This window comes from Orcinus orca, chromosome 4 (assembly GCF_937001465.1).
Source record: "Orcinus orca chromosome 4, mOrcOrc1.1, whole genome shotgun sequence".
Classification (NCBI taxonomy): Eukaryota; Metazoa; Chordata; class Mammalia; order Artiodactyla; family Delphinidae; genus Orcinus; species Orcinus orca.
The window spans coordinates 9,908,174-9,935,531 of NC_064562.1; the positions used below are offsets into that span (position 1 = coordinate 9,908,174).

Genomic DNA, 27,358 nt, shown 5'->3' on the forward strand with positions numbered 1-27,358 from the left:
GACAGAGGAATGGATAAAGAAAATGTGGTACATATATACAATGGGATATTACTCAGCCATAAAGAAGAACAAAATAATGCCATTTGCAGCAACATGGATGGAGCCAGAGACTGTCAGTGAGTGAAGTAAGTCAGACATAGAAAGACAAATATCATATGATATTGCTTATATGTGGAATCTAAAAAAATGGTACAAATTAACTTATTTACAAAACAGAAGTAGAGTCACAGATGTAGAAAACAAACTTATGGTTATCAGGGGATAAGAGTGGGGAGGGATAAATTGGGAGACTGGGATTGACATATACACGCTACTATATATAAAATAGATAACTAATAAGAACCTACTGTATAGCCGAGGGAACTCTACTCAGTACTCTGTAATGACCTATATAGGAAAAAGATCTAAAAAAAGAATGGATATATGTATATGTGTAACTGATTCACCTTGCTGTACACCTGAAACTAACACAATATTGTAAGTCAACTATACTCCAATAAAAAATGTTTTTAAATGAGATGTAGAAGTCAGAGGTATAAAAAAAAAATCAACTGAATCATTTAGAGAAAATTTGGCCATAAGATGAGCAGATGATATATTTTATAAGAATAGCTTAAGTTCTTTAAAACTTATTGTTCTCATAACCATACTTAAAAAGTATGTTTTTGAAATCATGTTCACTAATACCCAATAAAGCTCAGGATGTGTGTGGAAAAAAAAAAACAAAACTTCATGGGACTTCCCTGGTGGTCCAATGGTTAAGACTCTGCCTTCGAATGCAGGGGCTGTGGGTCCAACCCCTGGTTGGGGAGCTAAGATCCCACATGCCTCATGGCCAAAAAAACCCAACAAATCATAAAACAGAAGCAACATTGTAACAAATTCAATAAAGACTTAAAAAAATGGTCCACATCAAAAAGAATCTTAAAAAAAAACTTCAAATGTCCATCAATTAAAAAAACCCAAAACTTAGAAACATACAACCTACCAAGGCTGAATCATGAAAAAAATAGAAAATCCAAACTAGTAATGAGGAAGGAGATTGAATCAATAATCAAAAACCTCCCAATAAGAAAACCATAGGCCAGATGGTTTCACCAGTGAATTCTACCAAACATTTAAAGAAGAATTAATGTCAATCCTTCTCAAACAGGGTACACTCCAAAACTCATTTTATGAGGGTAGCATAACCTTGGTACCAAAGCCAGATAAGGAAACTATAAGGAAAGATAACTACAGACCAATATCCCTGATGAATATAAATGCAAAAATTCTCAACACGATATTTGCAAACTGAATTCAATAGCACATTAAAACAGTCATACACCATGGTCAAGCAGGATTTATTCCTGGAATGCAAGAATGATTCAATGTATGCAAATCAATAAATGTGATACATCTCACTAATAGAAGGAAAGATAAACTCATATGATCCTTTCAATAGATGCAAAAAAAGCATTTGACAAATGACAACATCATTTCATAATAAAAAAAACTCTCAACAAATTGGGAACAGAAGAAACATACCTCAACATAACATCATAAGTCCACAGCTAACATTATACTCAATGTTCAAAAGTTGAAAGCTTTTCCTTTAAGATCAGGAACCGGTTAAGGGTGACCATTCTCACCCCTCCTATTCAACACAGTACTGGAAATCCTAACCAGAGAAATCGGGCAAGGAAAAAAAGACATCTAAATCAGAAAGGAAGAAGTAAAACTCATTGTTTGCAGATGATATGATCTTATATATAAAAAATCCTAATGACTGCACCAAGAAAAGCTAGAACTACTCGAGGAATTCAGTAATGTTATAGGACACAAAATCAACATACAAGAATCAGTTGTGTTTCTATATACTAACAATGAAATACCTGAAAAAGAAAAAAAGAAAACAATCCCTTTAATAATATCAAAAACAATAAAATATTTAGAAATAAATTTAACCAAGGAGGTGAAAGATCTGTACACTGTAAACTACAAGACTTTGGCAAAAAAAAACACCAAAAACTGAAGAAGACACAAAGAAATGGAGAGAGATCCTATGTTCATGAATCAGAAGAGTTAATATTGTTAAGATAGCCATACTACCCAAAGCCATCTATAGATTCAGTGTGATCCCTATCAAAACCCCAATGGCATTTTTCACAGAAATAGAACAAATAATTTTAAAATCTGTATGGAACCACAAAAGATCCCAAATAGCCAAGGCAATCGTGAGAAAAAAGTATAAATTGGAGGCATCACATTTCCTGTTTCAAAGTATACTACTCTAGCTATAGTAATAACTATTTCAAGCTATACTACAAAGCTACAGCAATTAACATAGTATGGTACTGGCATAAAAAAGAACAAATAGACCAACGGAACAGAATCAAGAGCCTAGAAATAAACCTTTGCATATATGGTTAACTGATATTTGACAGGAAGCCAAGAATACTCAATGGGGAAAGAATAGCCTCTTTAATAAATGATGTAAAAAAAATAAATACATGAATGAATGAATGTATGATGTTGGTAAAACTGGATAGTCAAATGCAGAATGAAATTGGACCCCTATCTTACACTATTCACAAAAATTAACTCAAGAGAAAGACTTAAACACAGGACCTGAAACTAAAACTCCTAGAAGAAAACATAGGGAAAAGGCTTCCTGACGTTGGTCTTTGCGATGATTTTTGGATTTAACACCAAAAGCTCTAGCAACAAAGACAAGACTTGATAAGTGGGATTATATCGAACTAAAATAGCTTCTGCAACAGCAAAAGAAACAACCAACAAATAAAAATGCAAACTATGGAATGGAAGAAAATATTTGCAAACCATATATCTGATAAGGAGTTAGTATCCAAAATATGTAAATAACTCATACAACTCAATAGCAAAAATAACCAAACAATTTGATTTTAAAATGGGCAGGAGAACTCAATAAATACATTTTCAACTAAGACATACAAATGGCCAACAGGTACATGAAGAGGTTCTCGGCATCACTAAACATCAGGGAAATGCAAATCAAAACCACAAGGAGATATTCATCTCACACCTGTCAAAATGGCTACTGTCAAAAAGACAAAAGATAAGTGTTGGTGAAGATGTGGAGAAAAGGGAACCCTTGTGCATTGTTGGTAAGAGTGTAAACTGGTATAGCCACTATGGAAAACATTATGAAGGTTCCTTAAAAAAATAAAATTAGAACTATCGTACGATCCAGCAATCCCACTTCTGGGTATATATATATCCAAAGGAAATATAAACAGGATCTTGAAGAGATGTCTGCACCCCCATGTTCACTGAAGCATTATTTACAATAGCCAAGATATGGAAACAACGGGTCTGTCAAAGGATGAATGGATAAAGAAATGGTGGTGTATATATACCATGGAATATTATTCATAAGAGAGAAGGAAATCTTGCATTTGTGACAACATGGATGGACCTTGAAAGTATTATGCTAATTAAGTCAGAGAAAGACCAATACTGTATGATCTCCCTTATATGTGAAATCTAAAAAGCCTAACTCATAGAAACAGAGTAGAATGGTAGTTACCAGGGCCTGGGGAGTGGGGAGAATGGGGAGATGTTGGTCAAAGGATACAAACTTCCAGTGATAAGATAAATACATTCTGGGCATCTAATTAACAGCATGGTGATCATAGTTAATAATACTGTACTATATACTTGAGTGTTGCTAACAGAGTAGATCTTAAATGTTCTAACTACAAAAAAGAATGATCATTATGTAATATGATGGAGGTGTTAGCTAATGCTGTGATGGTAATTGCTTTACAATATATTAGTGGTTCAAATCAACCTGTTGTACACCTTAGACTTACACAATGTTACATGTCAATCATATCTCAATAAAACCAGAAAAAATAAAGGAGAAAACAGCCAAATCACTGTTAACTGGATGATGGAGAGAAAGGTGGAATGAAGGAGGGCATACAACAGAACGTCAAAACAGATTTGAGGTGCAGCCCAATGAACAGAATGTTTTGTGTTAGGGTCAAGCACAGAAGAGGAAGTATATAAAATCAAGGCTAATATGCAGAATTTTATCATTTCCTCTCAAAAAGAAATGTAAGCTTTGGTCGTTTCCAGTTTTCTTTGGCTCTTAAAAATGGAGCCAAGCGTATTTTAAAATATGCTTAGATATCTCTAGAATATCTAAGAACATGATGCCCATGTTGCCTTCGTACTACTTAGCTGGGGTTGCTTGAGTTACGAGTCTTCTGGTTTGTGAATGTCTTCATTTTTAAGAGATGCCTTCTTGGGGCATTGATAGGCGCACTGGCAGCCTCCACCTGCAGACTTATCTTGGGGAACAGTATCTCACAAAGCTGAAGAGGAGCTTGTGATAAGGAAGACAGTAGGTCCTCATGTCTTCAGAAGAGGTGAAAACTCTCCTGCAGATTAGATCAAGGCAATTCTCCAGTTGGATGTGACACAGAAGCTACCACCACGCCTTTCCAACCCAGGTAAGGAGGGATTGGTTAACTTCCCTCGTGGAGTGAGAAACAGGGATATGCAACAGAATAGGTGCTGGAGGAAGTGTCCACCCCATTGTGGGCAGATTCTGTGCATCTGTATTAATAACAGCCTCTCCCACGGATTAGCTGATCCAGGCTTTAGTGTTTTATTTCCTTCTAAAAGTAACGGAGTTATGTGTGGCATGGAGAAAATCAGTTCAGATGTCAGCATTTTTTTTCTTCCAAGAGTGGCTGGATGCTTGGCAGGGTGCACAATCATACGGTCTTCAGATCTTTTAAAAGCTGATTTTCCTGGGCCTAACCCCGGGGGAACTGGATACAATCTCTGGTTATTATTGATTCAGTTCCCATTGGTGTTGAACTTCCTGAGAAATTAAATAAGATCTAAAACTCACACACATACACTCCTCAGGTGAAGGGAAACTCTAAACCAGGTTAGTTTCACGGTCACCTTGTTTTTAGGATTAGGAGAAAAAGAAAGCCAAAGAGCAGATTTGGAAATAACCCCAATGCCTACAGTGTCATAAGAGGCCCGGGGCTCCTGAGAGCAAAGGTCAATAGCGAGCGCCAACTAGGTACTGGCTCGTGGCCCCACAGGGACCGGCCTGCCACTGCCAAAGGCTTCTTGTTGTTAAAAACGTGTCTCCTGACCTTTCGTGCCTGGGCTCTCCCAGGAGCTCAGATGCTGGTATAGCAGACTCAAGGGCTCTCAAGTTCAAGTTTGGCAGACTGTTCGGAGAAGAGACCTGGAGTTGCTGAATTTATGAGGTAATGGGGGGCAGGGCCTCATTCAATGAGAGTGGAAGGTCATTTGAACCCAAAGCTTGCTCTGCTGCTGGCCCGAGCAGTGGCACCCCGACTTTGCCCCCTTGGCGCTGATGAGGGAGTGGCGGATGACCCCAGGCCCCCTCCCAGTCTCAGCCTTGTCCACGGGCTTGGTGAAACACAGGATGCTACTGAGGGGCCTGCCGAAATCAGAGCAGCTCTTCTCCCTGGGGTACGCTTCATTTTTAGTTGTTTAAAAATACAGCCTGAGGGCTTCCCTGGTGGCGCAGTGGTTGAGGGTCCTCCTGCCAATGCAGGGGACGCGGGTTAGTGCTCCGGTCCGGGAGGATCCCACATGCCGCGGAGCAACTAAGCCCAAGCGCAACTACTGAGCCTGCACTCTAGAGCCCGCAAACCACAGCTACTGAGCACAAGTGCCACAACTACCGAAGCCTGCATGCCTAGAGCCCATGCTCCGCAACCAGAGAAGCCACCGCGATGAGAAGCCCGCACACGGCAACGAAGAGTAGCCCCCCCTTGCCAAAACTAGTGAAAGCCCACGCACAGCAACGAAGACCCAACACAGCCAAAAGTAAGTAAATTTATAAAAAAAAATTAAGAAAAAAGTAAAATAGATAAACAAGGGCCTACTATCTACACAGGGAACTATATTCAATATCTTGTAATAACCTATAATGGAAAAGAATCTGAAAAAGTATATATATATATATATATATATATATATATATATATATATATATATAACTGAATCACTTTGCCATACACCTAAAACATTATAAATCAACTATACTTCAGTTAAAAAAAGTAACAGTTACAGAAAAATAAGAATATCTCAAAATATCTTACCAAGAAGTACTCAATGCTGTAGAACCAGAAGCATGACAAGGATTTCTCAGCATCTTTGAATTGCTTTTGAGAAATTAAAGGAAGATTCAAACGTGTGGAAGATATGAGTTTCAGAACTCACAGTAACACATGATTTATACACACAAAGGCTCAGCTGAGACATGGAAGTCCAGAGGTCTCGGATTTGGTTCTTGCTGCGTTTCGCACCGGGCCGCGTTCCCCGGAAGATGCTGCACAACTCGGATCCACCCTGTGGTACAAGCCTTGTCGATGGAGAGGAGCAGTGAGAAGCAGGCTGTCCACAAGCCCAGCTCCTGCCAAACCCCACTTGTCGGCCTGCCAGCCAGCATTCTGAAAACGCATTTGGGAATTTCTACTTTCAGCTTTTACTGAATATGAAATCCAACTGTGTATTTATAGCCTTGATAAGCTGACCCAGCTTAGGGATAACCCCGATACATTTTGTCTTACAAGATTCAGAATCCATGTCTAGAGGGGGTAATAATGAGGCCATTGAAAGGCGTGACGAGGACTGTCCTTCTCTCCCAACCTCCCCCCGTCGGTCCCTGTTCTGAAATTCCCATTCAGTTCGTCCATGGTGCTGCAAACTGATAGAGGAGGAGCAAAAACATTTCCAGGGGAGTCGGGGAGGCCGTCTGGAGGGCCATCAGGCTTTTAAACAGGCTGTAGAAGCTGGTGTACTTGGGCCAGCATCACGTTCTGGTCACTCAGAGGGGCGACAGCAAAACAGGACTTAAGAAAATGAAGGGTCGCTATGTACTGCTTGCCACTTCTGCCTCAGTTTTATTACTTTGGACCCAGTGTTTCAAAAGGTAAGTTACTCAGACGAGCTTCAGTGTTTTTTTTTAAATTTATTTATTCCATTTATTTTATTTTTGGCTGTGTTGGGTCCTCGTTGCTGCACGTGGGCTTTTCTCCAGTTACTGCGAGCAGGGGCTACTCTTGCCTGTGGCGCGCGGGCTTCTCACTGCAGCGGCGCCTCCCGTTGTGGAGCACGGGCTCTAGGCGCGTGGGCCTCAGTAGCTGCAGCACGCAGGCTCAGTAGTTGCGGCTCGCGGGCTCAGTAGTTGCGGCTCGCGGCTCCAGATCGCGGGCTCAGTAGTTGTGGCGCAAGGGCTTTGTTGCTCTGCGGCATGTGGGATCTCCCTGGACCAGGGCTCAAACCCATGTCCCCTGCATTGGTAGGCGGATTCTCAGCCATTGCGCCACCAGGGAAGCCCGAGCTTCAGTTCTGACAGAACGCCAGGCCACTGTGCCGTCAGCAGTGCTGCGTCTTCATGCTCCGAAGTCAGACATCTTAGTTCAAATCCTGGTATCAGTCCTGGGACAGGGTCCTTGCTCCAAGCCTTAATTTTTTTTTTTTTTTAATTTCATGTTTAGTATACTCTGAATGTGTACTTGAGTCACTTCAGTCAGGCGTCTGTAATGCATGCAGCTTAAAGAACACCTGTGGGCCTAACCTCCACCGACCACGAGCTACTCACCTCACACAACTGCAACGTGCCTTTTCTTCCATGTCACAGTTTTCTGGTGGCCTCATTAGCTTCAGAGTAGTGAGTGGTTCACATATTTGCCTGTGATGGCCTCCGAGACTTTGGAAATGTGCTTAAACAGTTGTTTTTCTTAATGCCTTTCTTTCTGCACCCCTCCAGCCCCTTCCATTAACTGCTTCAAAGGCAGCCGAGCAGAGAGCACAAGCCTGTTTTCCTACTGACCATCACGGGCATGTCTAGCTTGTACCCAGTTTGCTTCACCTTCCAGGGCCCTCCCTGGAGGGGAGGCTTCTGAGGAGCTCAGGGGAGCAGCGTGATTCCCTACACAGGGAAAGGTCAGACCCCACAGAGCGTTCAGTCACACGTTCCTGACGCTGTCAAAAAATTCAGGACATTCACAATTAAAAATATTTTATTTATGTTCATACAAAATACAGCCATGTACAAAAATGTACATAACATTTTCATTCAGTTTACATTTTACAAAAGGAACAACTGTAATTTCAAATACTTTCTGCTTACATGTCGTGTAAACATTGTTCTGGGCCCATGTTATTTACTAAAATTGCATCCACTCTCGGAGATTTTCATGATTGTGTAGGTGCTTTCAGATTGAGAGCTAGATCTGCCGAATCGATTTCTCAAGCTGCGCACGTGGCCACGACTGGCTGGATTCCAGACAAAATGAGATCCTCTAGAGACATACCTGCACTTTCATAGCAATATGAAGTTGTAGATGTATAGATTTCATTTTAATACACATCTGTGTGTACCTGCAATTGACCTCAGCTTATCCACATACATCTGTTATGAAGGATCACGGTGGAAGAGTGTGGATGCCCCAAGGGCACGATCTCTACTCTGGAAAGTGGCTGAGGCCACGGCGCAGCGGCTGACACGTAGATCACCATCTCTTGGAGCTTTGGCCGTGTCAGCTGCCCTGTGAAGAAGTACCAGTATGCACAAGTTCAGTACCTACGGACTCGAAAACACGGTTAGCCTATCTTTTGACAAAATGTACTCTTCAGTAGATTCTGAGGGTCACGTGGGGGAAAAAAATATAACGGAAGGGAATTAATCAAAGAAAAAGTAAGCACACTCCGGCTTCTGCTAAACCCGTGGCCTTCCGAGGAAACACTGCTTTAACGTTTTAGCCCAGTTTTGTCCCTCCCTATCGGTTTAACCAAGTGCATACTACGAAAGAATACCACAGAGGTGCTGACCTGGGTGCAGAAACTACCACTCCTCACCTCGGAAGAAAACCCCCCCCAGGATGCAGTGTGCCAGGAAGACCCGTCTTGAAAGCAAAACCAATTTAGACTACAACCAGATTTTCACAAGGCAGTTAAAAGAGATGATGGCGTTCAGCTATAAATATACCATCAAAGGTAGTGAGGTATACAGCCTTAAGAAATATACCCTTAAGAAAGATGGCATCTTCACGATCAGATTAAGAATCTCTTAAAAAATTCATCAACAAACTTTAAATTTTGATTTTCCTTATAAATCTGTGATCAGTTCTGGATACAGGGCTCAATTCTGTCTACTGAGAATTAGGCAGTCCCAGAAGGAACCAACTTAACTGGCACCACGGCTGCCCTTTGATTCTGATAATCGACTTAACAGTCACCTTATAAGGAATTCTAAGCGCAAGGCACAACCCTGAGGCACTTGTCCTGGGCTAGAAATGACACACCTGGGAGCAGGCACACCCTATAACAGGCTCTTCTGGCACCACGCAAGTGTTGCATCAGGAGGAGAGAAAGCAAAAATCACACTGATGTTATATATAGAGGCATTGCCGATCCCTGCCTTGCCAATGAATAATCACCTTTTGACTTCAAACCAGCAACGAAAGCCATCTACTTATTAGCTCACAATAAATTATAGCTAGCAATTAAAAAAAATAGTTCTCCAGCCTGAAATGTGATGTGTTCTTTCATGGGACTTTTCCCTGAATCGGAGATCACTGAGATTGTGCAGACTTCCTTCTACCAGCACCAAGACAAACTTCGGCTGTCCTGAAAAACTTCTCAGCGGGCCCTTATCCTAAACCTCGCACATACCTGTCTAAAAAGGAAAATACGGACTCAACGCTTCAAAGATGAAATGCAGTAATGATAACATACTTAATATAAATATCTATTTCAAGGTTTGCTCCAGGCTAAAACATAATAAAGAGCAAATGCTTGGGAAATGACAAGCCTCTGCTATCTCTGATTCTTACAATCACACGGCCAAGTTTATTCATGCTTTGCTTCTACTTATCATTGTTATTACATAACCCTTGACATTTATTTTGTTGGCATGTGCTCATAAACACACACACATTCCCCACAGAGCAAAGGAAAAACCGCAGTCCGGAGTATTCTGTGTTAGGCCAATTAAGACACTGCCTCTAGGGCCTTGAGACTCTGGGCTGCAAAAAATGGTTGCTATGGAAACAAATTTACCTCCGCATTTCTGGCAGAGCCAGAACCTATGGACTAACCTGTCTTCAGATAGAATCTCCTGTAAACAGGGCTTCCCTCCCTTAATTTGGGCACCATTCTAGGAAGTATATTATTATAAATTACAAAGGAAAACATGACATTCCATACACGTTTTACTATAACTCGGTGTCTTCTTTTATTCAATCATACAAATTTGAATGGGGATTCCTGAATAAATCTTTTACTTAATTTACCTTTGGCAGAAACAAGAGATTTCAAAACATTTAGTAGCTTCTCATTTATATAGCTTTTTCTCTTTTAAAGTTCTATAGCATATTAGTATTTGCAAAACAATACTCTTAGATGTGCTTTGAAAGTTAACTGGTAATGATGTGATTTACATTATAGCTTATGTAAGAGATTACTTAAAAAGGACGAACTAGACATGTATTTCTTTTCAAAAATACAATTTTTGGTCATGTGAATGATTCATGTTCAGATTTCAAAAATAGAAACGTCCTAAAGTGCATCATTTTATAATATAACTCCTTGAAATTATAGCAATCTGCAATGTAAACAGTAAGGCAAAGAATACCAAGCTATATCTCTATTGCAGGATTATGTACTGTCTTTAAGTACGTGGATTCAACCAGGGCACTTTCAACATATAGCTCATGCTTTTGGATGATTATTTTTAAGAGCAAATTTAAAGGTATTCTTTTTCCCCTACTCCTGACTTCAACGATTTTCAACCGACAGAGAGCTGCTACTTCACTTCAACAATGGAAAATGCTGCTACAAATCCAATCTGACCAGACAGTTTCTCAAGAACCCATTTTGGAAACTGACAACCGATCAGGAAGGAGTTTTATCCTTGTTATTATTATTAAAGAAAACAAAATGGTACCCTTTGCTGTCCCGTTCATCCCGCAACATTATCTTCAAAAGGCAGAGCCTGCTGAAACACCTTCTCTTGGCAACCAGCGGCTGGTGGGCAGACACCTGTGCTCAACCTCACAGAGCAGAAACGTGGGCCAGGATGGGCAGGCGGAACCAGGACCCACTTTCCTCAGCGCAAACACAGAAAGTCAAAAAGTAACAACAAATCACAAGATAACACCGGCACACTGGAGAGATGAATGATCTGGTGTCTTCAATTCCCTGGTCCCTCCGAAATGTCTAATATAGACAGTTTTGTGACACCGTCTTTGAAAAAATTAGACTCATCATTGGCTATACACCATTATTTTTTTTCTCTTTATACATGATCTTGAAAATAGTGTGATTTCGATTCTGTCTTAGGCTGAGCTCTCAGGGCTATACTTACCCTTCAGGAGATTTTTAGTGCAGGTTTACTTAAAAAAAAAGAAAAAAAAATTAAAACTCTGGTAAGTCCTCAGGAGGCTCATTCTCTCTCACGATCCTCTACACTTAAGCTAAGAATGAAGCAAGACCCTTTCGTTCGGCTAGAGCCAAAACAAAACTAAGCCCCAAATAGGCTGCTGGCCTCGCTCAGTGTTTGACGTTAACATCTGAGGCTAATAAGTGCAGTCAACGTTCAGGAAAGGATTCTCCAGGCTCTTCACCGCTGCCTAATTTAAAAATCAGCACAAATATTAGCTACTTCTCTATCCCCTCTGTCCTCTGCAGATGGTCCAGCCCTAGTCAGGGATCACAGCTCTCTATCAGCTGAGGACGTCGAAAAGAAACACACGGTCAAATAGAGGACTGCACGGCCATTCTGGGCAGACGCGGCTTCCATCCACCTGAGAGCTAAAGGGGAAGCGATTCACACGAGTGGGGAAAGGCGCAGCTCTGTGGAAAGGTCACGAGGATGGTCAAGGCAGCAAATAGGGCTCCCATGCAGGTTCCCACTTGACTGGGTCCAAAGAGAGCCCGTGCTCTCTTGGGCTGGGCCCATGCTCTCTTGGGCACCTGCACTGGATGTGCACAGCAAGTTCGCTCTACAGGGTGAAGTCCTGAGCTTGTTTTTGTCACAGTCCGACAGAGAACAGGCTGCTTCTCAGTTATCCAGAGAAGAACAGTGTGTATCCTCTGTAGATGAGTGTGTCTCAATGTAGTGATTCGTCGCTGCCAGTTGTCAGCGAAGCCTCCGCTACAGCGTCTGTGTGTGTGTGTGAGCGCTCGGGTGCACGGAGATCTCGACTTTCCCTTACACAACTCCTACATGGGGGCAGGTGCGCTCCTTCCATCTAGGCGGTTTCCAAGGCAGGCAGTGGAAACTGGAGACGATCCCAGGGGCCCAGAGGCAGAAGAGCTACTCGCTTTGTAGGTCCAGCTCCAAGGCTGCCTTCCAGTTTCTGCAGAGCTGCTATCTGCCAGGGGAGGTGGGGGGCACATTCACCCTGCACCCCCAGCCCCCTTGGCTCGGGTAGGGCTGCCTCCTCACACGGACTTGGAATCAGTGTCTCTCTTGCTGATGAGCACCTCCAGGAGCCTCAGTTTTGCCTTGATGTGCTTGTATTCATTGTACTCTTCAGCCATAGAGGTGCGGTCTTCCTTCTGGACGTTTCTGACGGAAACAAAGGGAAAAGGGGCTGGTGATCACGTGCTGTCTCTTCCAGAGGATACTGTTCCTCAGGTGAAGGACCATCACGTGGAAATGTGCAGTTGATCACCCCATAGAATCAGTGTTGCAGCATCACTTGGTGTCAAGACTGGAGCTGGGTTTAGACAAGCAGTGAAAGACAGTGTCCCCAGAAGGCACCATGCAACTGAGTTTCAGAGTTAATCTGGCATCTTGAAGAATGATGGGAAAGACTACGAAATGTAGAAACTTTCTCTCTCTGCTGCTGCTACGTATGAATTCATACTACAAGTCTCCGTACACTGAAGTCCTTTACTTACACTTAATGCTTTCTCACTTCTATATACTTCACCTAATGAACCATTACATTTCTGATTAGTAATTGGTATACCCATAATTTACAGGGTTTAAAAAAATAGTTAATACTCCTACTTACTATAAAAATTAGTCTTGGAATTCAGCAACTGGATCACAGAATACTAATAAACCTTTATAGTTTACTGAGTCATTTTACATGTATACTTTTTATGTGCACAAGTACTATACTTGAGAGCTGATTATAGGGTGAGCACCATGCTAAGTACTCTGAATCCACGATCTAATACAACCCGCAGGAGAACCTGACGAAATGCCGCCGTTACCCGCATCCTCAACCGGTACTGCCCTGCTTCTCATCTCACTTGGAAACGCACATGTCAGACATTCAAATACCAGGCTTCCTTTTCTTCTTATTCAAGAGCAAAAATGGGAAATGGGATAGCCTGGGGCTCATTTAATTTTGCTCAATGAACTAATTTTATTCCTGCTTTGCCTGCTCAAGGAAAGGACCCTGGATGCTCCCAGGAGACGGCAGGGACGGGGGCATCTGACCCTGGCCCCAGACGTGCCTTTGAGGGTCTTCACTTGCCTCACGGACGAAGTGATGGAACCAGATTCTGTGAAATCTGAAGTCCCTGACAGTTCTAAACTTGTATGATGATTACTGATTCCCATCAATTGTATTTTCTTAAAACTTGTGAAGGTTACATAATTATAGGATATCTGTGCATAATGTGACTATAAACAAATGGGAAAAAAAATGAGCAGACAAACCAAAAATATGTTTGGGAAGAAGACTGGAATGAAACACATCAAAACATTAATCCTTTGGTTTCTCTTTGGGTATTATTATTATTTTGGGTATTATTTCTTTTATCTATATTTTCTAAATATCCTACAGTTCATGGAGAAAGAAAAACAAATATTTAGGTATAAAAATTCATAAATCTTGGGCTTCCCTGGTGGCGCAGTGGTTGAGAGTCCGCCTGCCAGTGCAGGGGACACGGGTTTGTGCCCTGGTCCGGGAAGATCCCACGTGCCGCGGAGCGGCTGGGCCCGTGAGCCATGGCCGCTGAGCCTGCGCGTCCGGAGCCTGTGCTCCGCAATGGGAGAGGCCACAACAGTGAGAGGCCCGCGTACCGCAAAAAAAAAAACCCATAAATCTTGAGAAAGTCATTATAGGACAGATCCAAATCAGAGATCCCCCAAATAAATTTATACAATAATTGAAATAAACTGAAATATAGTACATTTTTAATGCCTAAGTTAATCTTTATGGTACTTTTATTTCCCAATACTTTTGAGAAGTATAAAAGGAGACTTAAAGAGAAACTGTATTTACACCGTTTAAATAATTTATATTAAAACATTTTAAAATGATAAAACTTAACTCCAATGTGAGAGATGGAGCTCTATTCCCTGCTCTAACCTGGTCTCATGCTGTGACTTGAGTCGGACATTCTGTGCGTGGTCACTTGCTAACAGGGGAGACTATCCCTCAGCATAGCGCTCTATGATGATGATTACAACTCACTGACAGGGGCTTCCCTGGTGGCATAGTGGTTAAGAATCTGCCTGCCAATGCAGGGGACATGGGTTTGAGCCCTGGTCCGGGAAGATCCCACATGCCGCAGAGCAGCTAAGCCTGTGCGCCACAACTACTGAGCCTGCGCTCTAGAGCCTGCGAGCCACAACTACTGAAGCCCGTGCGCCTAGAGCCTGTGCTCCGCAACAAGAGAAGCCACTGCAATGAGAAGCCCTCATGCAGCAACGAAGAACCAACGCAGCCAAAAATAAATAAATAAAATTTATAAAAAAAATAAAAAGAATGTTAGGTGATAAAATGTATTTAAAAAAAAAAAAAAACCTCACTGGTGAAAGGCACTCTATCAGTCAGGAGGGCTTCTTGTTTCTTGTGTATTTCTCATTTGACTTGACAACTCTGCTTTTAAAAGGAGCCTACAAACCAGCAAGACCTAGAGTGCCCCTTTCCTTATTTCTCCTTCAAGTTTATTAAGATTAAAAAAACAGAAACAGAAATCTAAACCAGTGCTGCCCACTAGAAACAGCTTTAAGCTGCTCATTTTCGATTAGGATTTGATATGACAGGTGAGTTTTGTAAATGTTAGCTGAATCTGTATCGGTCTTGGATATCATCCAAGGAGCACTTCTTCCTGAAGGGCCACACAAACCTCCCCATTTCCAGTAAGCCTCAAAGGGGCCCTGGGCACAAAACCAAGGGCCAGGTTACAGGAAAGCTGTAGGGTGGCTCCCACATGGGAGGCTTTGCACAGATGTGACACAGAAAAAAGGGCTGTGTGTGAGGTGGGGGAGGGGAAGGACAGCACACGCACTTACCTTCCATTTTGTCTGAAAAAATTGTCTTCAAAATCACGAAGTTTCTTTCGAACCCTTTTCTTTTCTTCTCTCATTTCCTGAAGGTGTTCCAAGAGTTCTGGTCTAAGAGGGGCAGAAGTATTTCAAGAAAATTGAGTTAAATCTGAATAGTTGTAAACGTAAGGAATGTGCAACTCGATAGGAGTTGTGGAGAAAGGGAAAAGCATATAAATGCAGGAACTGCGCAAGGAGCTGAGGGTCACCAGAAATGGATGTTTTCCATCCCCTGGAAGCCAAAGCACACTGATGATAGATACGGCTTCTGGGGCTCCTGCGAGGCTCCTGCTACTTATGAATTCCTCAGGCTTGTGAACTCCCATGGCGCTTTGTCATATTGTGCTTAGAAGGAAAGAGATGACATCTCTCCTCGGTATGTATTAAATGGCGAGCTGTGGCTCACAGAACCACACAACGCCATTACAGAGACCTTGCGATTGTTTAAGCAAGATCTCAGATGCTCCCTCAGATCACACGGGATGAAGCATATAGAAACACTGAGCCAGAAGTTAAACAAACAAGCAAACCCTGTTTTATCCACACAGATGCACCCTAGGCACGTCACTTACGTTTTGGCAGCCAATCTAAGTACAAAGGCTAAAATAATATTTCAGAAAATTATTTTCATCACAACATTCCAATACCACCACCAAAACAACATACATCGAAGCAGCATGGAGATTTGAAAGTCCGGTATCCTGGCTGCATTTTGATGGTATTTTATCATCCATCGGGGAAATAAAGCCGTCAGTGACATCTTCAAATTGGTCCAGAAAGCAACGTGCACTGAAATCGGTCTTCAGGGTGACGGTGAACTCTGGCTTTGTGCTGCTATCGTCTTCTGAACCCTCCTCTTCTTCCTGGAGATACACAGCAACCCCAATAAAAATTGGGTCACTTTTTCGGGCCCTCTTTCATTACAGGTATCACTTCACGATCACTTAATTATCCAGACCCCATATAGTTTCTTCTATATAGCTACAGTTAGCAACACACGTGTACATGATGGATATATTATTGAATATATATATGTACACAGTAAATAAGACAAACACTAAACACAGCTACTCAATAGGGAAAAAAGCTGTAAAAAAAATTAGTATACAGCACAATTAACAGTTGTCAAGGCCGAGGGTAGGAAGGAACAATGATCACAATTTATACCCTAAATCAAAAGAAGCAAATGAATTTAAACACTCTCAGCTCTGTGACAATACCTAAAAAAAAAATCCACCACCAGAAATCAGTGCTTTAAAGATTCTATTAGTTATGTGTCTCAGAATTTTTTTAAGCTGTGAAGATTTTTCAGAAATTCAACAATACGGCCTTTCTATTTAAAAGTTGAGATTATGAAATATTTGTGGTTGCTTGGTGCACAAAATTTTAGGAAGCTTTTGAGAAGATCAAAACGTTTATCTTTGCATGACCAGAATCATAAAACTTATGTTTTTTCATAGAGGTTCCAAGGACCACATGCTGTATTTTTCAGCATTCAAGATTCTAAGAAAAGTGTGATATTCTCTGTCTTGATAAAAATGCAATTAGAAAAATGAGGTCAACTTAGTTTTCTGAGAGAATGTCTTAGTGCCACTTTAAAGCTATGTGATTCTAAGAAATGATATCAGAGTCTGAAAGAAAGATTTTAAAAAAAGTAATTTACTGCCAACATGTACAGTCAGACCAGAAAAGAATATCCTAATATCTTGAGAAATTAAAAAATTGGTTAGGCGTTCAGCTACATGAACAAGAGGATTATAACGTCAGTTGTTAGTTCAACCAAGTGGCTTCAGGGCCACTGCAGCCAATGGCTCTCAGGAGGCAGGAGGAACCCCTGCTCACAGGTAAAGTACAGGATTCAAACTGTCTGTGGTGGATTTTCTTACCATAAAGTGTGGTATGTTTATAATGGTGCCTCTGAAGAGAAATAATGTGAATAAAGAAACAAACAAATAGGCAAAACAAAAGGACTAGTACATAACTACAATGAAACTACTGTTACAAAGGCATGAAGGTAAAGTTGGCAAAAAACTAGGTGACCTTTCCAGATTCTTTTTGCTGGGACTTCGGATCTTCAATCTCTTTTCTTGATCCATGGAAGTAAAAGCTTCATTATTAATTTTTAAAAAATTAAAACCACTTTTAAATTCACAGAGGAAAAGTGGCTTTTAACTCAATAGTTTAAAAGTTTCTCTTTTTTTATAAGATGAAGTGGCAAGTCCCATCTACGTCATTTACATAAGAATTGAGAGAATGCGTGTTGAGTACCTGAGCAGGTACACCGGGCCCACAGGCAGAGCTACTCAGCCTCTGCCCACCTCCCCTTCCTGGATGAGGAGACCAGGTGGGACCACCTGACTATAAACTCCATGGAAGAGGGATGGATTTGGGCCTCTCTGTTCACTGCTGTTCCCGGAGCTCAGCCAATGCCTGCCTATATTAGGTGTTCAATAAATGTCTCTTAGTCCAGTAATTCAGCTTTAAAAGAGAAATACAAATGACTCTTAAGAGGTTATTAAAGCCCGAGATAGAAAGCAATGAAGTTAGGGGTCTAAGCCTTATCAATTATATCCCAAGGTCCTGAGAGAACTTCAGAACGGGAGACTGTGTCTTGCACATCCTGAGAACTCAGTGTTTTTGAAGACGAAGCTACACAAAGCTATTCTCAGTAAGCTGTGAAAAACATAGGGGAAAAGAAACAGCAAAACAGATCTTCAAATTGTAAGACCATCAGGTTGTTGTGGATACTGAGTGGCTTCTAGAAGGAACCGGTGTCCAGATAACATATGAGCAACTGAAAAGGAATCAGGGATCAACGGTGACCAGCACTGGTATCTTGCACACAAATCAGGAGAACTAACCATCTTCTTCTTTTGTGAGAGGATTGGCATAATACCTGGATTTCAATAAGGAATGAGGCAGGCTGATTTGTGCGAACATTTACGCAGAGTGCGGCTGCAGTGCTGAGGTGAGTCCGCAGGGGGCCTCTAGCAGGCTCTCTACCTGACCCATCCTTACTCAATATCTAGCAGTCACTTGGATATTCACACAATGCGTAGCTGACACAGTGGGGAGGGATATCTGGGTGTGCTGGAATGTAAAGGCTAGATGTAATCTGTTTCATAAGGCTAGCACAGAAGTATGAAAAGTAACAAGCGGGAAAAATTCAAGGTCCTATCATTAGATTAGAAAAAAAAAGTGGACGCAGACACTAAGCAATTCTTGGAAGAGGAAGCTGGGGGCTGCATAAATCAACAGTGAGGCAGGGCGACAAGCCGTGGCTCTCAGCTGGGGGCAGGTCGGCCCCCTGGGGCACCTTTGGCAACGTCTGAAGGCATTTTTGGTCGTCACACTGGGGAGGGATGGTCGTACTGCACTACTCGCACCCCGTGGGTGGAGGCCAGTCCTCCACAGCAAAGAGTTACCTGGCCCAAATGTCTGCAGGGCTGAGGTGGACACATCCTGCCTTAGAAAGACTAAGAGGAACGTACAGCACACTGACAGTCACGTAGGCACAGACTTCGAGAACTGAAGGGCCTCGGTCATCTAGAGCAAGGTCACGACTAGTCCTCGGTCCACTGTCGGGCTGGTTAAACCACATCTAGAATCACATTCAGTTCTGGCTATCAGTTTTTTAGAGGGATATAGAGAGACTGGTGTAGAGCGCACTGCACTGCTGGACAGTCCGGAGCCCATATCACATGAGAAAAGAGTAAGAGGAACCTGGAGAAAAAATGTTCACAGGGTGTGGGTGGCAGTGGGCAGGGCAGGTGACTGTAAATACGCCAAGTGCTCTCAAGGAGAAAGCAGTGTGCTCAGTCCATGCTGCTCCAGAGGCAGAACTAGGCCTGTAAGTAGAAAGTCATACAAACGTAACTGTGAATATTACAGGCTAATTATTTCATTAATTATATTTTATAGTTATTAAACTTATACATTCTAAAATTATATCATTACTATATTGTTTTAGATAATTTTTCAAATGATAAGCTACAAAACTAATAACATAAATTTTTAGCTCTTGTAGATGCTTAGCCCGTGTAACGAGCGACCTTACTCTCTTCATTGCTGTAGACATCTCAAGTTTGAGGGTGGAATAACTTCTTAGGGACGGTGTCTCTATTTTGTCAGAGAAGTTTTAGAGGAAACTCTTATGTTGGATCAGAGAACGGACTAGATGATCTGTAGGATTTGGGGGCTGGAAGTTCTAGGGCTTCAGAACTTGAGCTGGCTCTCTGTCACACACAGCTGGTGTCTTCCCATAAGCATTAAAAATCGGGGATGGTTTTCAAAGAAACCATTTAGATACAATCTGCACACACACCAAATTCTAAATTCTAACTGAATTTCTGAGAATTAGTACAGTCCAAATACATGCTGATAAAGCTGGCCAACTGGGACAAAATGAACTAAAAGACAACACCATTTGTGAGAGCAATGTAATAACTGCAAAATTATCTGAAATTCTGACCATCGTGAGGGCCAGTGGCCAAAACATAATTGTGAAAAAAATAAACTAAGCTAAAGGATAAGATTTGGAGGAACACTTTTAAAAAGCGCATCCTTCCTGTGTCTTCCATTCGTTTCATGAGGCAATTATCAAGTGTCATATTTCGGATGTGTTTAAGAACACATTTTTATCTAGGAATAGTTTTAGCGCACGCTTCTAAGAGAAATATGCTAATTTTCATGCACACACTTGCCCAGATTTCTTCAATTATGGTGTTTTAATTCTTGTGTGAAATTACCAGCTAGATAAAATTTGTCTTCTTTCATCAACATCGAGTCTTATTGTAAGAAAGTAGCTCTAATTTTGAAGATACAATGTAGCATATTTGCCTACATTTCACATCTACAGCATGTTTACAAAACAAGTTCTGTTTAAACAATATGAATAGTGAGCACGATCACTGCCTAACACCTTAACGTGAGGTCTATTAAGTAGTTAAGACCCTTGGGAGGTAAGAAAAGGAAGAGGGTGAAGAGAAGAGACGGCTTTGTAGCTACCGGTTCCTTACCTCAGTTACAGTGGAGGCAATCAGGCAAGAAAATGGAGCGGTTCTCAACTGGTGTCCCTCCGTGGCAACGAGGCCCCCATATTTTGAAATAATCGTTCCTAACTACAGTAAATAAATGACACCCCAGGCTTGGGGTTGCCACAGGAATATGACAAGTGAAACTCTTAACACTCACTTCCACGTGGGGTTTTACTCCCGCTTCTTACTTAACTGCTAAATAACAATCATCAATTTTTTAAAAAGATTGACTTTTCATTTCTAGAGCCCTGTACGAGGCAGTCAGTGTGTTCAGTTGTCCAGAAATAAAAATATGAAAGAGGCTGATCCTAGTCTAGGCCAGTTAGGTCCCTACAGATCTATGGGCACAGATGGTTCCTCCCATTTCAGCAGAAGTAGCCACCGAGGACAAGGATTATCTGTACAAAATCCATGATTACTCCTGGTGGAAAAAGCCAGAGCGCACGTTCTAGTGACTGCTGGTCACAGCGCTACATTCACAGATCAAGAACAGATTATAAAATTAGCACCAAGGACTAACTGTGCCAGGGGGAAGGTGAGAGGAAAGGAGAGTGGATGAAACTGCACCCACATATCTGTCAAAGACAACTAAGATATTTGTCTATAAAATGGTAATTTTTTGTGTGTGCTACGTACACTGCCTTCGTTAATTTTGGTTTCGCTTATAAACTTAGTAAATGAGATTTTTTTTTAAAGTTACCCAATGAGTTAATTTAACAAAATTGTGGAGTACAGAAAATCCATTCCTCAAATAGGGGGAAAGAAACAAAACAAAAAACATTTTGAAAACAAAACAAAAATCCCTGCAAGCGAAGTAAAAACCAACCAAACAACAACAAACAAAACAAAACAAAACACAACAGCGAGGGAGTGAAATGAAACTAAGGAGATCAGCCGGTCTATGACAAATAAAAGAGGACTGCTTAAAGTTGGTTAGAAGCAGCTACTGATTTTTTTTCTAAATTTATTTAGTTCTATGTTATTTATTTATTTTTAACATCTTTACTGGAGTATAACTGCTTTATAATGGGGTGCTAGTTTCTGCTGTATAACAAGTGAATCCGCTATACATGTACCTATCTCCCCATATCTCTTCCCTCTTGCGTCTCCCTCCCTCCCTCCCTCCCTGTCCCACCCCTCTAGGGGGTCACAAAGCACCGAGCTGATCTCCCTGTGCTATGCGGCTGCTACTGATTTTTAGGGACGGCTGCAGGAAGCCATCGCCCAAGGGCCCGATCACATCGGCTTTCCATCCACAGGAGGGAGGGAGGGAGAGAGGGAGAGAGGGAAGGAGGGAGAGGCACTGCTGCGGAGGTAGCAAGCGGTTAGCAGCTGGGGGTCTTCACCTTTATCTCCTTGAAGAAGGAAGCAGTTTCGCCCTCGATAATTGGCTGCAGCAAAGGGCTTCTCCGCTTGCTGGAAGGGGAACCCTGCGACAGGCGTTAATAGGCAGGTTACACGGAGAACTTCTTTCCCCATCCCCTTCTGACTCGCAAGTATTTACTTCTGCCTTTTAACTACAGACTCGAACCCCTCCCCGCCAAGAAGTCCCAGGAAAACCAGACACAACTGAAGCTCTTGTCCAAGTTGCTGCTTCCCTTCGGAGCTCTCCCCGACCCCCACCCACAGAGGCCACACGAAAGCAAGGACGGCACACGAGTATGTTAACCACACACACAGAAAAAACCTGAGGGGCACCTGCCTCCCGCCTTTCCTCCTAGTCACCATAACTTCCAGAACAACTAACGATAACGTAAGCTCATCAGGTGACGCAAAGGTTATCAACAGAGGCTATACGGTCACCCCACTGAGGGACACTAAGGACCCCTGACTGGGGAATAAAAAGGACTTCTTAGATTTAATCCTTTTGTTGGTCAGAACAACTAACGATAACGTAAGCTCATCGGGTGATGCAAAGGTTATCAACAGAGGCTATACAGTCACCCCACTGAGAGACACTAAGGACCCCTGACTGGGGAATAAAAAGGACTTCTTAGATTTAATCCTTTTGTTGGTTAGGTTACTGATTTATTCTGTAGAAAACGTCTAGAAAGGTAGCTTTCTTCAAACACACCTGCCTGAGGTCTCTGGACCCTGCCCCATTAAATATGAACAAACATACTGTTAAAAGACATAGAAAGACTGCATCTTGGGCCTAGAAATAAACAAGGAGATTTAAAGGAGGAATAGAAGAGCAGCAGCTGAGAAGAACACGCATTTCACCAACAACATAAAAGCGAGGCCACGCCTGCTTACTACAAAGCCTACAGGCCAGCAGAGGAACCCTCAGGATCCCCGAGGTGGGCGCTAAAACAGAGGCAAAGGGTCCCCACGAGATGGACAGGGCAGAAACACTGCCCTCACAGCAGGGCTGGGATCGGGGGTGGTGGTGGGGGGCAGGCTGGCCAGGGCCCGAAAGGGTTTCCTCGAGCTGAGGGCCAGTCGCTGTTCCCTACTCCTGACAAAGTCCCAATTCAGAGGCCCAAAGCAGTGAAGTCCAAGGGCGGTGGCCACTGAGCGCAGTTCACAGTTGTTAGCTGCCCTCCCTTTTCTTCCACCTCACACTTTCCTACATCCTCCAAAAAGAGGAGGGTCCCTCTCCTGAGTGCCTTAGAAGCTCTCTCCCAGCAGGGCTGATCCAGCTCTTGGAGGTGGAGAGAAGACTATTAACAGAAGCCGCTAAGACTGTAGCGGGGCCCTGGCGAGGGCACAGCCCCATCCTCTCGGTGCTCCGTCTCTGAGGAAAGCGTGGGAAAGCTGGCCCAGCACGTGTCAGATGGAGGTACACGGCCAAGGCATATCCCCAAGGGGGAAAACAAATTTCTGTCAGCCTCAGATTTGCTCATTTTTGGCAAACGTAGCCTCAGAAGTCTTTGGTAAATTATTCATCCCTCGAGCTTAGAGGCCATGGATATTAATGGCAGGTTCAACTATGAGAGACTATTCTTTCATGAGAAGGCAAGTTGGGGCCCAAGTAATATAGCCAGGGCCCATTGAGCCATGTAATTGACAACCGGGCCGCGGTGTACTCACAATGATGGGGACAGTGCTGGCTCGCGACAGGATCTGTTTGACCAGGCGGTACCTGTCGTACAACGGCTTCATAATCTGCCGCTCATTCTTGCTCACCTGAAATGCAAGAACAGAAGAGCTGAAAAGCCTGCTCCTGGTGGCCAGGCTGGCCAAGCACGCTCTGGGCCGAGAGAAAGTACAGGTGATGCAACTGAAGACTCGCCAGTCTTGCAAAATTTACTAAACTGATAACATGAATCAGTGAATATTTAAAATATCTACTTCAGCTGCAGATCATTGGAAATCACTCCCTCAGCAGTACTGCTGTTCTTCAATCAAAACTATGATCACTATTAATTATTAGTTCCCTATGTAAAACTCTTGAAGGTTGAGAGTTCCCAGATGATTCACTATTTTCTAGGTCCAGGGAAGAAGAAAGCATGTGTTTCTATTATACTACTTACCATGCAGGTCTGTAATCATTAAAAAAAGATACGCCTTTCTTGGGCTTCCCTGGTGGCGCAGTGGTTGAGAGTCCGCCTGCCGATGCAGGGGACACGGGTTCGTGCCCCGGTCCGGGAAGATCCCACATGCCGCGGAGCAGCTGGGCCCGTGAGCCATGGCCGCTGAGCCTGCGCGGCCAGAGCCTGTGCTCCGCAACGGGAGAGGCCACAACAGTGAGAGGCCCGCGTACCGCAAAAAAACGAAAACCAAAAAACAAAATGTCTTTCTTCCCCCTGGAATTGTTGTGTTTTTAGGGACAAATTCTGGCAAACAGTAGGTATTCAAGGCACATATGCCCATAGAATACATGGATTGATCCATCTCTGTGGCCCTAAAATCTGACACAGGGCTCAAAAATGTTTACAGGACTGACTGTACAGGCAGTGGGGAGAAATCAAGCTCAAACACCTGGCATAGTATTTGAAGCCCTTCATTACGGGCTGCTTCTCATCACCATTCTCATAACTCAAGCTCCAGAGAGAAACTAGTTTGTGTCACACCTCCTTGTCTAGTTCCCTCTGTCCTGGAATGGCCTCCTCACTGCTCTTTGGTTTAGCAAATTCCAGATCAAGAGCCAGCCTCTCCGGGAGACCTGCTCATCCTCCCCTGCGTGTCACCTACCACAACCTGTGTGTGCCTTGTAATTCACATATGCTTTGCTATAGACAGAATGTTCGTGTCCACTCACTCCCCCGTCCCCACTCCAAATGCATATGTTGAAAAGGAATCCCCGATGTGACGGTATTTGGAAGTGGGGCCTTTGGGAGGCGATTAGTTCATGAGGATGGAGCCCTCATGAATGGGATTAGTGCCCTTATAAAAGAGACCCCAGAGAGATCCCTCACTCCTCCTGCCATGAGAGGACAGTGAAAAGATAGCTGTCTATGAACTGGGAAGTCGGTCCTCACTAAACACCAGCACCTTAATCCTGGACTTCCAGCCTCCAGGACTGTAAATTTCTATCTTTTATAAGCCATCCAGTCTATGGTATTACAGCAGTCCTAATGGATGATATATCTTTATACTCTATAGTAACTACTTGTTGACACGTCTGTCTTCTCTTTAGACTATAAGCCCCTTGACACCAGGAGTTTGTGTTTTTGTACCCCTGGTAACTATTTCAGTGCCTGACATGATAAAAGTATTCCATAAATATCTGTAAAATGAGTGAATGAATATTTCAAATATAAATAGGTATGCCAAATTCATAAATATGCATTTGTTTACTTAAATGGAGTAAGAGATGAAGTATCTTTGTTTCAAGTTTGCTGTTGGTCTTCTGCATTTTATTTCTACTGTACACATAAGGCAAGGGTTACAGAGGTAAGGAAGGGCAAACAGTATTCGCTTTGACCATTTCTCTTACGGGCCTTTTGGGCCTTCAGCTTTGAAGACAGGTCTACATTATGCATGAATTGATTATCCTTTGTTGCCTTTTTTATTTGCCTTTCCCAAAGTGATCAACAGTAAGTGAACTTTGGATAAACTTGTTAGAATACTGCCATTATGCAAAGACATCTTGAGGATTTATCTTCTGTCATCAGCAATAACAATAATCACTTCTTTCTATCTCTTCCTGTTACCAAAATATCAAGAGGGGGCATTTTCTTGCTTTTACTATCTACCATAGAGGAAGGAGTTTTAAATTTGGTATTTCATAAAAGATGAGTGTCAGAACTGGAAGGGAACACAGGAATTATTTCATACAAAAAAAGAGTGAGGCTAGAACCACAGGCCTCACTACTACATACCTACCACAATGGCTGACCTGAAAGACAGACCGTGTCAAGTGTCGGAAAGAATGCTGAGAAACTGGAATTCTCTCTCAGTGCTGGCAAGGGTGGAACACTTTGGAAAACTATTTGGCAGTATCTCCTAAAGCTAAACATATGACTCATCAATTCCGCTCTTAAGTACACAGCAAACAAGTGTGGTCTTAAGTTCAACAAAAGACATTCATAAGAATGTTCATAACAGCACTATTTATAAGAACCCCAAACTGGAAACCATCCATATGCCCAAGAGTAGAACAAGTAAGTTCCAAAACTGAATACTACACAGCCATGAACATGAATGGACACAACTATAGGCAACATCATGGATTAACCTCACAAAAATAAAGCCAAGGAAAACAAGCCAGACACCTGAGAATACATACTGTAAAGTTCTAATTATACAAAGTTCAAAAATAAGCAAATCCAATGTATCACGTTAGAAGTCAAGAGAATGGCTCTTGTGGGTGGGGTGGAAGGTCATGGTATTGACTGGAAGGGGACATGAGAAGGGCTTCCAGAGGGCAGGCCACATTTTATTTCTTGATCAGGATGTTGGTTACGTGGATTTGTCTACTTTGTGAAAACTCATCAACATATATATTTATAATTCAGGCTCTTTTCTGTATTCATGTTATACTTCAACAGAAGCTCAACAGTAGCCACAAATAAGTGTGAGGAATAGAAATAAATGACTTGTACAACCTCACATGTAAAACGACAAAATTTAGTACTGGAACACATGAAATGATTTTTTTTTTTTACTACACGATGTATTCATTACATGTATTGCAGATGAGATTAAGGCACATCCTAATTTTCAACCCATGACAAATATTATGTAAGATGTAAGATTATGTAAGATAAAAGACCACGTCTTTTGGTCACAGATGTTTAGTGACCAAAAGACGTGTGAAAAAATAAGAGTAATAAGTAGCCAACATTTCCCCATTGCAGACTAGCATCCTATTACTACATCTGACCGTAGAACAAAATGGGTTTGAACTACACGGGTTCACTCACACGCGGACTTTTTTTCAATAGTAAATACTACATTACTACACCGTCTACTACATGGTTGCCTCCACGGATTCGGAGCCTCAGATATGGTGGAACCATGGATACAGAGGGCTGGCTCTAAGTTATACTCAGATTTTCGACTATGCGGAGGGTTGAACAATGCCTAACTCCCGAATTATTCAAGGGTCAACTGTAGAAACATCTTTGGATTATAAAAGGAGACTTTGGATTTTGGAAGGAGACTTAATGCTAAAATCAGCCAGACGTGGCAAATGTGACAGAATCAATGTCCTTTCTAACTCTTTGTTGGAAAACCTAATTTTCTAGTTAGAGTAGATGAAGAGGATAAGCTGGCTTACATGTGGCTTGTAACGCTGCTAGTTAGACTTTCTATGAATTGCTCATTTTAAGAATGAATGACCCTCAGAACTAATCACCTGTGAGAGATCTGATGAGATCCAGTGTTTGACTCTGGAGAGTCAAAACTCATCATGATTTGACCGAAGTTAATGCTGGCGTGTGATGGAAGTATCTAAACACCAAAAATATCCATGATCTTTAGGTCTGAGGTGATGGAAAGAGTACTACTTGACGTATACCAGGATTATTTCCATGATAAATGTCTGAAGCCAAAGGCCTGGTGACACCAAAGGTCAACACGACTTTCACCCTTCGTAAAGCCACGT

The 27,358-nt window shown here is 42.3% G+C and overlaps 1 protein-coding gene across 3 annotated transcripts in view; it reads right to left on the reverse strand.

The window, feature by feature from the left end:
• Positions 1 to 8,033: 8,033 nt before the first annotated feature.
• The window catches only part of FAM13A (family with sequence similarity 13 member A), a 354,436-nt gene continuing 335,111 nt past the window's right edge, over positions 8,034 to 27,358 (reverse strand). The window contains exons 20-24 of one of the 3 annotated variants that reach the window (XM_049709015.1): positions 23,398 to 23,493; positions 21,711 to 21,794; positions 15,995 to 16,191; positions 15,296 to 15,397; positions 8,034 to 8,579 (exon numbers count right to left, since the gene is read on the reverse strand). In XM_049709015.1, coding sequence (XP_049564972.1) covers positions 8,447 to 8,579; positions 15,296 to 15,397; positions 15,995 to 16,191; positions 21,711 to 21,794; positions 23,398 to 23,493 — 612 coding nt within the window. In that variant the 3' untranslated portion in view covers positions 8,034 to 8,446. Of the gene's footprint in view, positions 12,605 to 15,295; positions 15,398 to 15,994; positions 16,192 to 21,710; positions 21,795 to 23,397; positions 23,494 to 27,358 lie in introns of all 3 variants that reach the window. The other 2 variants (XM_004276998.4, XM_033400352.2) reach the window with 2 other exon arrangements.